General features: G+C 49.3%; 1 protein-coding gene across 3 annotated transcripts in view; it reads right to left on the bottom strand.

Annotated features, from left to right (window-relative positions):
- The window catches only part of EGFL8 (EGF like domain multiple 8), a 28953-nt gene extending 15735 nt beyond the window's left edge, over window positions 1–13218 (bottom strand). Inside the window, exons 1-6 of one of the 3 annotated variants that reach the window (XM_083160657.1) lie at window positions 13118–13218; window positions 8656–8738; window positions 7661–7740; window positions 5459–5587; window positions 2076–2188; window positions 888–983 (exon numbers count right to left, since the gene is read on the bottom strand). In XM_083160657.1, coding sequence (XP_083016783.1) covers window positions 888–983; window positions 2076–2188; window positions 5459–5587; window positions 7661–7740; window positions 8656–8715 — 478 coding nt within the window. In that variant the 5' untranslated portion in view covers window positions 8716–8738; window positions 13118–13218. Of the gene's footprint in view, window positions 1–887; window positions 984–2075; window positions 2189–5458; window positions 5588–7660; window positions 7741–8641; window positions 8739–13117 lie in introns of those variants that run through there. The other 2 variants (XM_083160659.1, XM_083160658.1) reach the window with 2 other exon arrangements.
- Between the last annotated feature and the right edge of the window lie 200 nt (window positions 13219–13418).

Below are 13418 nucleotides of genomic sequence, written 5' to 3'. Positions count from 1 at the left end.
CAAAGCCTGCCCCGCTGCCTCCTGGCCATCACTACGCGACACCCGCCCTGCATGTCATTTGCATTATGCGGACGCACCTGACCCGCCGCCGCCATCCAGAATCCAATCCAGGGGCGGGAGAAGCTGCACGGCGCCACGGCTGGGTGCTATTTAAGCAGAGGGCCGAGTAGAGCCAGTCACGTGGTGTAGTTGGAATGTAGAGGGCATGAATATCACAGGGGAGAGGAGACGGCAGAAGCAAGATGGCTGCCACTAAGCAAAGTATTATTATCACTCAGAGTAAATTAGCAGTTGAGTGATAACATGTCAGTAAGTGAAATACTGTCTATCGTTTTAGTCAGTAAACGAGGAGTTAGGTATTAACTTGTAACTTCAGTCATTAATTGGCAATTATGATTTATAATAATGACGCCTGCTCGCGAGTTGGATACGGTCTGTTACTGTTGCCATGGAGACCGCTCTCCGCAAGGACGTAGCATAAGTGGCAAATCAATTCACAATGACTCTCACCAGTTATCCAAAACCGATGACATGAGCAGCTATTGCACAGGGCCACAAATGGGTCACTGATGCGGAAAGTAGGATGGGATGAAGATATTGGTTACATTTTTAGTCCCGTTCTCTCTACCCCCCCCCCCAGTATCCAGATCCCAGGTAGCCACCTCCAGCATTATCTCAGAGACGCCTTGTTCCCTAGCAGCTGGTGACAGCGCCAAAGGGCCAATGGGTATTGTTCCCGGAACACCAAATTGCAGGAACTGGTTTTGTCTTTTGTGCAGAACAGGGTCCTCTCTCCGATACTGGCGGCCACTGGTGTTTTACAGCAAAGAGAGATGGACAAGGTGCGATAACTACAAATGTACAACACATATAGCTGGCTAACTCACCCATGTGGCAGTGCCTTCCTCCCCACCCTGGCACGCAGCGGCACATGTTGGGCTTGATGCAGGTTCCCCCATTCTGGCACGGCTTGTGGCACACAGCTAGGTACAGAAAGGAAGGATAGTTATTAATAGTGCACGGAGAACAAATCAGCAATCATCAGCTGTCTGAGCACCAGCATTGTGCCAGAGTCTGTGCAGGTCTCTGAAAACATGGCGACCATCATGTCCCGGACACATATTTCACTACTGCGCGAGTGCAGTGGCCATTTTGGCTGTGTTTTACGTCACAGCTGCAGTTTTAGGTAACAAAAAACATGGGTGCAGTGTGTGCAGTGTGGGGCTCCCTGGACACAGGGGCCCAGGTGCACTGCACACAGTGCATCCATTATAGAAACTCCAATACACCCATGACACTTCCATTACTATTGTAAAGCGCAACGGAATCTGCTGCGCTATATAAGAAACTGTAAATAAATAAATTAACTTTCATTTAAATATATTTGCTCACAAAAAGTAAATCCATATACCAATAAAATCTGCATCTTGCATGTAGGCAAAATTATGAATAATGGAGTTGGGTTCTAGGGAGGGTGGATCAAGCCTCACAAGGGGGGCTAAACTGCCATAGAACCAGGGCTTCCCATTGACCATCAATTGTAGGAACAATTGGCCTCTAAGGTGGAAGGATTTGCCACCAGTTCTCTATCATCAATGGTTGATGATAATGTTGTAACAATGAGCTTTGTATATGGGACTTCCCACTTTTTTTAGGGATGTTTCTCATGTACCAAGGATGTCTATCGATGACTCAAACCATTGAGGATTTCTGATGATGGTTGCCTGCCATAAATGACCAGTAGCAATGGTGCCATCAATGGAGACTAGAAATGGTGACCCCTTCGATGGACAAAATTGTCCAGGCAAGCCGAGTGGAGGCCTCGGAAAGATGGGCCTGGATTGCCAGATGGTCCTTACTGCTGGACACCATAGCACCCCACAGTAGTGGTAGATATACTTTTTCAAGCCTTCGTCACTATAACCCTAATGGGTAATGGGTTCCCATGGAAACAAATGATCCATTTCTGTATAATAACACATTTTACTTCTCCAACTCCTCCAGCATCTGACCCGACTGTCCCGCAGTCATAAAGCAGCAAACCCACATACTGCGGTCTTCTCCGCCCTTCTCACCTTCTTCACAGGATTCTGATGTGGGCTCCTTCTTCCTCCACCCCGGGCAGCAGACTGACTTTACCTGTAGGATCTCCTTTTTCACCTGTCGGACAGATACGGAATACACCGTCCTGAAAGGAGAATGATTTGTGTTACAGTCAGAAGAGTAACATGGATGTTTATAGTGGGATGTAGTTGGCATCCCAAAAGGTAGGAGGCCGGCAGTCAGATACTGGCATTGGAATCCTGACGTAACAAACTTGAACCTTAGTATCAGTGGGAGGGTTAAGCTTTGAGAGGAGAGGTTAGGCTGGGTGGGGGGGGGGGGGATGTTAGGATCAGGCTGTGAAAGGGGTGGGTTTAGGACAAGGCTCTATGAGGGGAGGGTTAGAGTTAGGCTGCAGGGGGGGAGGGTTAGAGTTAGGCTGCAGGGGGAGAGTTAGGCTACAGGAGGGGAGGTTAAGGTTAGGCTGCAGGAGGGGAGGGTTAAGGTTAGGCTGCAGGAGGGGAAGGTTACAGTTAGGCTGCAGGAGGGGGGGTTAGGCTGGGGGAGGGAATGGTTAGGGTTAGGCTGCGGTAGAGGGGTTTAGGTTTGGGCTACAGGAGCAGAGATTAGGCTTAGGCTGCAGGAGGGGAGGGTTGGGTTAGGCTACAGAAAGGGAGGTTAGGGTCAGGCTGTGGGAGGGGAGGGTTAGGCTACTGGAGGAAAGGGTTAGGGTTAGGCTGCAGGAGGGGAGGGTTAGGCTGCAGGAGGGGAGGGTTAGGCTACAGGAGGGGAGGGTTAGGCTACAGGAGGAGTGGGTCAGGCTGTGGGAAGGGAGGGTTAGGCTACTGGAGGAAAGGGTTAGGGTTAGGCTACTGGAGGGGAGGGTTAGGCTGCAGGAGGGGAGGGTTAGGCTACAGGAGGGGAGGGTTAGGGTCAGTCTGTGGGAGGGGAGGGTAAGGCTACTGGAGGGGAGGGTTAGGCTGGGGGAGGGAATGGTTAGGGTTAGGCTGCGGTAGAGGGGTTTAGGTTTGGGCTACAGGAGCAGAGATTAGGCTTAGGCTACAGGAGGGGAGGTTAGGGTTAGGCTGCAGGAGGGGAGGGTTGGGTTAGGCTACAGAAAGGGAGGTTAGGGTCAGGCTGTGGGAGGGGAGGGTTAGGCTACTGGAGGAAAGGGTTATGGTTAGGCTGCAGGAGGGGAGGGTTAGGCTGCAGGAGGGGAGGGTTAGGCTACAGGAGGGGAGGGTTAGGCTACAGGAGGAGAGGGTTAGGGTCAGGCTGTGGGAAGGGAGGGTTAGGCTACTGGAGGGGAGGGTTAGGCTGCAGGAGGGGAGGGTTAGGCTGCAGGAGGGGAGGGTTAGGCTACAGGAGGGGAGGGTAAGGCTACAGGAGGGGAGGGTTAGGGTCAGTCTGTGGGAGGGGAGGGTAAGGCTACTGGAGGGGAGGGTTAGGCTGCAGGAGGGGAGGTTGGGCTACAGGAGGGGAGGGTTAGGCTACTGGAGAGGAGGGTTAGGGTTAGGCTCCAGGAGGGGAGGGTTAGGTTGCAGGAGCTGAGGGTTAGGCTACAGGAGGGGAGGGTTAGGCTACAGGAGGAGAGGGTTAGGTTTAGGCTGCAGGAGGTGAGGATTAGGCTGCAGGGTGGGAGGGTTAGGGTTAGGCTGCAGGGCGGGAGGGTTAGGGTTAGGCTGCAGGGTGGGAGGGTTAGGGTTAGGCTGTGGGAGGGGATGGTTAGGCTGCAGGAGGGGAGGGTTAAGGTTAGGTTGCAGGAGGGAGGGTTAGGTTGGGGGAGGGAATGGTTAGGGTTAGGCTGCAGGATGGCAGGGTTAGGGCTAGGCTGCGGGAGAGGGGTTTAGGTTTGGGCTACAGGAGCAGAGATTAGGCTTAGGTTACAGGAGGGGAGGTTAGGGTTAGGCTGCAAGAGGGGAGGGTTCGGTTAGGCTACAGAAAGGGAGGTTAGGGTCAGGCTGTGGGAGGGGAGGGTTAGGCTACTGAAGGAAAGGGTTAGGCTACTGGAGGGGAGGTTGGGCTACAGGAGGGGAGGGTTAGGGTTAAACTGCAGGAGGGGAGGGTTAGGGTTAAACTGCAGGAGGGGAGGTTGGGCTACTGGAGAGAAGGGTTAGGGTTAGGCTGCAAGAGGGGAGGGTTAGGCTGCAGGAGGGGAGGGTTAGGCTGCAGGGGGGAGGGTTAGGCTGCAGGAGCTGAGGGTTAGGCTACAGGAGGAGAGGGTTAGGTTTAGGCTGCAGGAGGTGAGGGTTAGGGTAAGGCTGCAGGGCGGGAGGGTTAGGGTTAGGGTGCAGGACTGGAGGGTTAGGCTGCAGGAGCTGAGGGTTAGGCTACAGGAGGGCAGGGTTAGGCTACAGGAGGAGAGGGTTAGGTTTAGGCTGCAGGAGGAGAGGGTTAGGGTAAGGCTGCAGGGCGGGAGGGTTGGGTTAGGGTGCAGGACTGATGGGTTAGGCTGTGGGAGGGGATGGTTAGGCTGCAGTATCCACCCCACTATACAGTATAATGTGCTGCTTTTAGCGGTTCTAGGTGTGTGACCCTCTGATCTCTGCAGGCAATAAAAGTTTCTAGATGCGGATGTGGTTTCACTCCAAATTAATATTATTATTAAACAATTAAGTATCTGCATATCATGGTATCTTTTTCCAGCACAGCACCCCTGGATGGATCTCCTCTTTGTAGAACACACCCATGTATAGTACAGTCTCAGGTGTAGTAGTATAGGCTACTGTGGGCCTAATTTGTATGTGGACGCAGTTGCAGCCCCAACCGTGTCTTCTGTCACAGGAAGACTGTGACTGTATGCTAACACTCCCCAGTATTGGCTTGTCACTGTGCTAATACACTGCGGTGCACCATAGGTGCAGAATGTCCATCTGCGCATGGCCAAGTGGGTCAGTTCTTCTTTGGACGCTCTCACATCTGGCTATGCTGTCCAGTGTCAGCTGTACATGTCACTTACTGTAGGGATGGCCATCAGTGCTATCGCCATCGATGGTTGCCATCGATTGTGATAGTACAAACGGTTATCGTTGGTTGCCTAGGAATCAAGTCTAGCTTTGGTTGCCCAGCTTTCCTTGATTGACTGGCATGTAGGCCAATCAGAACCTGGGGGTGTGGCTTAATGGGTATTGGGGGTGGAGCTATGCTCAGTGTCCCAGCATCTTGGGGAAAATAAAAAACTATTCGGTTACGGTGATCCATTGATGGAGGGAAACCATCTGGTTCTCCCCCGTCAATGGCAAATCTATTTTACATTGGTCATAAACCATCGATGATTACGAATGGTCGATGGTTATCCCTATTGTACTATAAATGATACAACAAAACACCAGTATCAGTCTGTGACTCTTTTCCTTCTGAGCAGGGAGATCCCGGCGGAAGGAGGCGGTAATGCCCCTTTTACATGACCCCTTACCTGTAGGTGCTGCAGGTGCGCTGGCCCCGGCACATGGTGAGGTAGGGCTGGTATAATGGCTGGATGAAGGTCTCATTGTATACAACTGGAATCTTGTCCACCTGTCTTGAACAAACTCCAGTGAAGGAGCTGGAAAAAAGGATGACAGCTGAGATTGACTATAAAACACAGAAACATGCACACACACACACACATATATATACACACACACACACAGCAGCGTAGCTACGTTTTGGGCGCCCCCCCCCGCCGCCCATTCAAACCCCCCCAATCGCCCGCAGCCTTACCTTTCGCGCTGGTCCCGGCGGCTCCGTTCTTCTGCTGAAGACCACCACAAAATGGCCGCCCCCATACAGCAGACAGTTTCAGAGAACTGTGTGCTATATTGGGGCGGCCATTTTGTGGTGGTCCTCAGCAGAAGAACGGAGCCGCCGGGACCAGCGAAATAGGTAAGCCTGCTGGGGATTGGGGGGAGGTGTAACTATAGCACCGCAGCCCCCGGCGCCCCCATATGCACAGCGCCCCCCCCCCGCGGTGGCGGGGGCTGCGGTGCTATAGTTACGCCAGTGCACACACACACACACATACAGACCTACGTGCAGTACTTTATTGTAGTACTGAGTATAATCCCCCAGGACAGCCTAGTTTTTGTGGCTTGGATACAAAGGGGGAGATTTACTAAGATCGCATGGGTAGAAATGTACCCATTCGACCATAGTCACTGCCGGGACCTGCCAGTTGGAAAATTTCTAATGGGCGCCACATTCGGACAAATTGCCTTCTCTACGCCCTTCACTGGCTACCTGTAAAATGGTGAATCATTTTCAAGATTGGCTTACTCACTTTCAAGGCCCTACATGACCAGGGCCCAAGGTACCTGCAGCAGCTGCTGATTCCTTACTGTCCTACTCGATTACTACGGTCTGTTGAAGAAGGACTACTAACAGTACCCAGAGTCTCCCTGAATTCATCTGGGGGTCGAGCTTTCAACTTCGTTGCTTCAACTCTATGGAACTCTCCCCTCTGTAGAATCCTTTAAAAATAGACTAAAGACTTATCTATTTACTCAAGCATTTCACTGACATCCACTGTTAAGCTTGTTTTGTATTTTGAGCTGTAAAGACAATGGTGAAGCACTTTGAGTCCTATTGGAAGAGAAGCGCTATATAAATATCATTATTATTATTATTATTATTATTATTATTATTATTATCTACTTTACAATGATTCGTAAGGCTGATTTCGGCAGCGAATTCAACACATTTTCCATCCGTATGTGATGAAGCATGTGTGCGCATTTATTTTAGTATTGGTCCTGCTGTGGCACTACAAGTCCCAGTGGGCCCTTTAATGCCCTGCATGCAGGGACTTGTTGTTCCACAGCAGAATCCAAATCGTTCAAACTTAATTTTACTCTTCACTGCTATCAACCCGGCGCCCACTGCCCAGGGGTGCCCTGGCTGGGGGTGGACCTGAGGGGAGGGACCCCTTTATTGCCAAATCCCCGCTCCTCCAGGAGGTTACTGCTATGGCTTCGGGACCTTATGCCCAGCTGTGTCATTACCCTGCTGGCTGTTGGGACCCGGTGCCCAGGGCCTTTCTATAATAAATTGCATATTTCCCGAATAAGGACTTTGTAGACTATACCAGGGCAGGAACTGCATATACTCTGCTTGTGTGTTTATAATAGGAAATAGCTGGGGTGACAGTCCGGAAGATCCTGTGTTTCCCTCAGACACTGCACTGCACTTCTAATAATTAATGAGTTTGTCTCTCATCAATTGCCGGTGGACATTTCCTATATATATATATATATATATATCTTACAGTAAAGGCTCCATGACACGGAGAACTTGGTTAGTGCCGGACAGCCCATCACACCAGTCAGTTCACTTCCGTCTCACAGACACTATTTCCAAGGGAGAACAATTAAATATTGGAGAGAGATTAAGTACCGGCCAATCAGCTTGTACCCATCGTGTTTTCACAACAGCCTAAATGAAGACAGGTGATGTTTGATACTTTATCTCTCTCCAAGTTTAAATAACCCTTCCAGCCCCAGAGACTACCTCTGCTGCATGCAGATACGCAACAGCGCTGAGAGTAGCGCCGATCTTTGAACCACTCTTAGCGTCGGCACAATTCTTAGCGTCGGCACCAGGCATACAATGCTTGTATATTGGAGGGTGGAAGTTTGCTCACCTGGACCCCTGGGCATTTGCTGATACACCCATTACAATGACAAGAGCCGCCCAGACAGTCATGGTGATGGAGAGGTCCACCTGCCAGGCAAACACATTCTGTTGTTATTAGAGCGCCTTGCTTACTGTATAAAGCGCCAACATATTGCACAGCGGAGTGTAATAAAGCAGACATGACAGAGAGGGAATCGCCCCCCTGAGCTTACAATCTAATACCACTTTCACATCGCCAAAATAACCTGGGATATTGCTGGGTGGACCCTGATTGTTGCCTGGTGTGAACTGGTCCCCGAAAAACGTGGGGGTGAGTGACCAGGTAGCGAGCTGGGTTGTACCCGGGAATAACCTGGGTAACGCAGCAATGTCAGGTGTCTAACCCGAGTATAATCTAGGTTAAGTGATACGGGTAGGGGTCATTGGGTTGACCTACAGTATATTAGGTCGACATGCATTGGGTCAACCACTGCAGGTCGACGCGTGAAATAGGTCAACGTGGCTAATGTCAACAGCTTTGGAAGGTCGACACAAGCATTAGGTCAGCAATGTGGATGTAGACAGTGCAAAGGTTGACATGATTTTTGCCCCAAATATCGACATAGTCAACATGGACACCGTCAAAGTGTTCTGCGTCCCCTTGCTGCGCTCGCCATGCTTCGGGCACACTATTTTACTCTCCCACCACGCTGTAGAGGATGGTAGGGTATGGAATACCGCCTGTCGGCACATGTCGGCTCAAAAATAACGTGAAAACTTATGTTGACCTTTGACTGTTGACCTTCCCATTGTCGACCTAATGCTTTTGTTGACCTTCCGACCCTGTCAACCTTAGCCACGTCGACCTATTTCATGTGTCGACCTCAGACCTTCAGTGGTCGACCCAATGTATATTCACCGAATGACTGTATCCCCCCCCCCTGGGAATGGTGTGGCAGCCTGGCAGCCATTTTCCTGGAGATTTGCACAGGTACAGTAGAGAAATCACAGGAAACATGTCACCGGGCAGGACAGCGAGCAGTGATGGGTACAGTATAGATGGTGAGGCAGGGTGGCAGCCATTTCCCTGGAGATTTTCACAGGTTCTGTAGAGAAATCACAGGAAAAATGTTGCTGGGTGGGGCAGCGAGTGGTGATGGGGACTTTACAGATGGGGAGGCAGGGTGGCAGCCATTTTACTGGAGATTTGCACAGGCACAGTAGAGAAGGCACAGGAAACATGTTGCCAGGTAATGCTAGCATTAGGCGGTACTGTTGTCAAACTGTGTAAGGTCAGGGTTATTCTATAATGGTAACAGTATGGAGGGTGCGTATCATCAATTTTTATTCAACAATTTAAAAGTATTATAACGAGTTCTGGAAACAGGAAAAAATAATTGTGAAAATAATTTACAAAATCAATAAAATGAGGGGTCATTCCATCAGGTGCTTGTTGGGTCCTGCAGACCGTTCCCAGGTGGAACTCGCACTGTGAATCAGGTGCGTGCATTGGTGCGATCTATACAGGTTTCTTTAAACAAACTCACAGCTAATTGGACCAACCTATAAGTAGCATAGGGGCCTATTTACCAAGCTTGGAGAGAGATGAGGTGGACAGAGATAAAACACCAACCAATCAGCACAGGGATCAGTGGCCTAAAAACACCACCACAGACCAAGCACTGGCATGGGGCCGGGTCTCTGCAGATTCCATACAGTATGGCCATCTGCAAGGAATCTTCTAAACTGGTCATTCAAAAATGTGAGTAGGAGGCAGATGCTAGAGGTCCTACCTCTAGCGCCCATCAGAAGAGTGCAGCTCGTACAGTGCTGCCCAGAAGTGCGGATTCTGGGAGCGTTGGTGCACCGTGACCATGAAATCCCCTGGCAACAAGCATGTAACCTCCTGGCAATGAGCATGTAACCTTTGGTAACAAGCATGTAACCCCTGGCAATGAACAAGAAAAACCTGGTAACAAGCATGTAACCCTTGACAAAAAGGAATAAACCCTTTGCAATGAGCATAATATCCCAGGCAGCGAGCATGTAACCCTTGGCAATGAGCAAGAAATCCCTGGAAACAAGCATGTAACTCCTGGCAAAGAGCAATAAACCCTTGGCAACAAGCATGTTACCCCTGGCAATGAGCAAGAAACCTCTGGCGATGAGCATGTAACCCTTGGCAATGAGCAAGAAACCTCTGGCGATGAGCATGTAACCCCTGGCAATGAGCAAGAAACCTCTGGCGATGAGCATGTAACCCCTGGTAATGAGCAAGAAACCACTGGCAACAAGCATGTAACCCCTGGCAATAAGCAAGAAACCACTGGCAAAGAGCATGTAACCTCTGGCAATGAGCAAGAAACCTCCTGCGATGAGCATGTAACCACTGGCAATGAGCAAGAAACCCCTGGCGATGAGCATGTAACCCCCATAAATAAGCAAGAAACCACTGGCAACGAGCATGTAACCCCTGGAAATAAGCAAAAAAAAACACTGGCAATGAGCATTTAACCCCTGGAAATGAGCAAAATAACCACTGGCAATGAGCATGTAACCCCTGGAAATAAGCAGGAATCCCCTGGCAATGATCAGGAAAACCCTGGCTAATGCCTATCTCCCCCCCATTTGGGAAGGCACTATGTGCTCCTGTTATTATTGGCGCTGCTGTGTAGCATGACAATAGTAGGGGGCAATGTATTATCGGTCGGTACTGGTAAACCGTTGTGACACCTGCAGCTATCCATATCCACAGCTGCAGATTTAGTTGGCCAAACACCGCAGCAGGGAACGTGCTACGTCTGGTGGTGTAACTCTTAAATTGCGCCCCTTCCCCCCCCCCCCCCCCCCCCCCCCGGACAAATATCTGTCCCCCATTATGACATACATTTATTGGCCCCAATTTAGCTCATTGATAACTTCCAATTGCCTAATCAGTGTAAGGCGATGGTTCCCAACCTTTTTGAATCACGGCACCCAGGATTATCAGAATTTACATTTAGGGCCCCCCCTAGGCCAAAAGTTTCTTATTAACAAGTTTAGATAGAAATAAATATGAAATGAAGTAAACTGTGTGTATTTGCCATCCTTAGGTTTAATTATGGACTGAGCAACAATATTTGCCAATAGCAGTGGTTTTCACGAATACTTTGACCATAAATAATTGTACGTTGTCTTTGATCACCAGCCAAGGCCCCCCTGCAAGTGTTCCGAGGCACCCCAGGGTGCCATGGCACACAGTTTGGAAACCACTGATGTAAGGGGTTCATTCTCTTTTCCTTTCTCTCCCCCCCCCCCTTCCTTTCTTTCTCTCCCTCCCTCTTGTTTCCCCCTCTTTCTCCTGCTTTCTCTCCCAAACTCTCTTGTTTCTTTTCATGTCAACTTAATTTAATATTATACATTTCCAGACAAGTGAGGCACAATTATCCCTACACCAGAACATGCTCTGTAGTGCCTCCAAGCAAAAATGGAACAAAAAGAATACCCCTGACATCACGCCACACTGTGCAGCCCGGCCACCGCCATGCCTGTCAGTGCAGCACACTGCCCGGGATCCGGACGCCCAGCCACATGCCCGCTGTGCTGCTATCGCCCACCCGGCCAGGAGATGGATGGATGGTCAGTCCTGCTGCTGCCTGTCACCACTACCTCTGTAAGTGACAGTGCAGGGCAGGGGGGACGGGGAAGATCGGCGGGCGGGCAGGGGTCATGTTTTTTTTATTAGGGAGACCAATCCCGGGATTCCCGCAATTGAGCATTTTTCAATCCCGAACCCCGAGTTTGAAAAATGCCCCGGGATTGGCATCCCTAGTCAAAAGGTTTTCACATGCCATATGCCGACATGAAAAAGTTTGATATGGGTTTTTCACATTTATTTTCAAATAAAGAGGCTTATTCATATTTTACTATCCAAGTGGACATAGGCCCTTAATCAGATCTGATTGCAGTACAAATTTGTTCTCAAAATGGGCAAAACCATGTGCACTGCAAGTGGGGCAGATGTAACATGTGCAGAGAGAGTTAGATTTGTGTGAGTTATTTTGTTGCTGTGCAGGGTAAATACTGGCTGCATTATTTTTACACTGCAATTTAGATTTCAGTTTTAACACACCCCACCCAAATTTAACTCACATGTTACATCTGCCCCACCTGCAGTGCACATGGTTTTGCCCATTTTGAGAACAAATTAGTACTGCGATCAGATCTGAATAAGGGCCATAGAGTGAGAATATAGGCACCGTCCCCGGAGCATGGCGAGCGAAGGCGGAACACTTATACGGTGCCCATGTAGACTTATGTCGACATAGACAACAACAACAAAATAACCAAAAACTCACATCTACTTTTTTTCATATTGACCCTTTTCATTTCGACCTATTACTGGTGTCGACCCTTTGACCTAATGCATGTTGATTCTTTTCATGTGTCTACATTTCATTTCATGTGACCCCAAAATGAGGCAGCTCCTATAAGAACCTATTGCAGATCTGGCAGTCAGGGGTCACCATACAGGGTCTACATCCCCACGTGTCGGCCGGCCCTCACCGCCTGCGCAGCGCCCCATATAGCAGTGGACGCTGGGCGCATCCTCAGCGGCGCTATCATTTTGCACTAGGGAAAGATCAAAAACTTTGCTCAATGGAAAATTCAGCTCCCTTATCATCAGCTCTTCCCCCCTGTCAATCCCAGATTTCCTGCACAATGTAATGTCAACATATAGGGAACCGGAGAGATTTACTGTGCGGTGGAAACATGCCGATCAATTATCACACGTGTGCCGTCTGCGAGGGGGGACGGGGACGGGGGGACGGGGACGGGGGGGGGGGGGGACGAGCAAATTACGGATCTAGAATAACTTATGTAATGAAATGTTCACTGTAAAGTTCAAATAAAGCAAATAATTAACAAAACTATGTAAATTGTCTGTGACACCCTTCTGCCTAGCACTGGTCCTACAACCGCATTAGATTGTGACCAATAAGGTACATCAGTAGCAGGGCGTACCTAGACAAAGATGGCATCCCAAGGTAAGGCATAAGCTGGTCACGTGACACTCTCATCCAATCAAGGATGCCCTCTTGGACAGGTATGCTCGGCTGCTTCTGAGTTCCTGGCCAATGGGAATTAATATTGGGGTGCAGATGAGGAACAATTTTCTATAGTTGTTTGCAAAAATATTGGGATGCAACTGAGGTTTTCCAAACCCATCAAGATCATAAAAAATAGATAGATAGATAGATAGATAGATAGATAGATAGATAGATAGATAGATTGATTAAACATAGAACAGAGAATGTAATGACAATGTAATTGGCAAAAGTATATCAGCATGAGAGATACAGCATACAACTTAGAAAAATGATAACATGGGCACCACTATATAATGTCTATATACAGTATAGGAGACATAAATGGAAATTAGAACAATGCACAGTAATATAGGGAGAGACACAATGCAGCAGGACAAAGCACACATAGAACTCACTGTGACAGCGCTGAATGTCCCCTCTCAGTCCCAGGCTGGATGGTCACATACTGTATACAGCATAGAGGAGAGGGAATGTGAGAGGAGGAAGTACACACCCCTAATACACAGCTACACTCGTTACTGCCCTCTGCTATTCCTAACACCCATCTTCCAGAAACACTGCAACTGCAGTTCCACTGATGCCCCATCTGCAGTGCCAGGGATGCCCACACCACCATAAGCTCCAAATCTCAGAGCCACCCCTATATAATTCCCACATAGGACATATGTGTTCCCGTCTATACCCCTCTATAGCTCT

The sequence above is a fragment of the Crinia signifera genome, chromosome 9 (assembly GCF_055691185.1).
Source record: "Crinia signifera chromosome 9, ASM5569118v1, whole genome shotgun sequence".
Lineage (NCBI taxonomy): Eukaryota > Metazoa > Chordata > Amphibia > Anura > Myobatrachidae > Crinia > Crinia signifera.
Note: the sequence above shows the minus strand (reverse complement) of the source record. Positions and strands in the feature narration are given on the sequence as shown.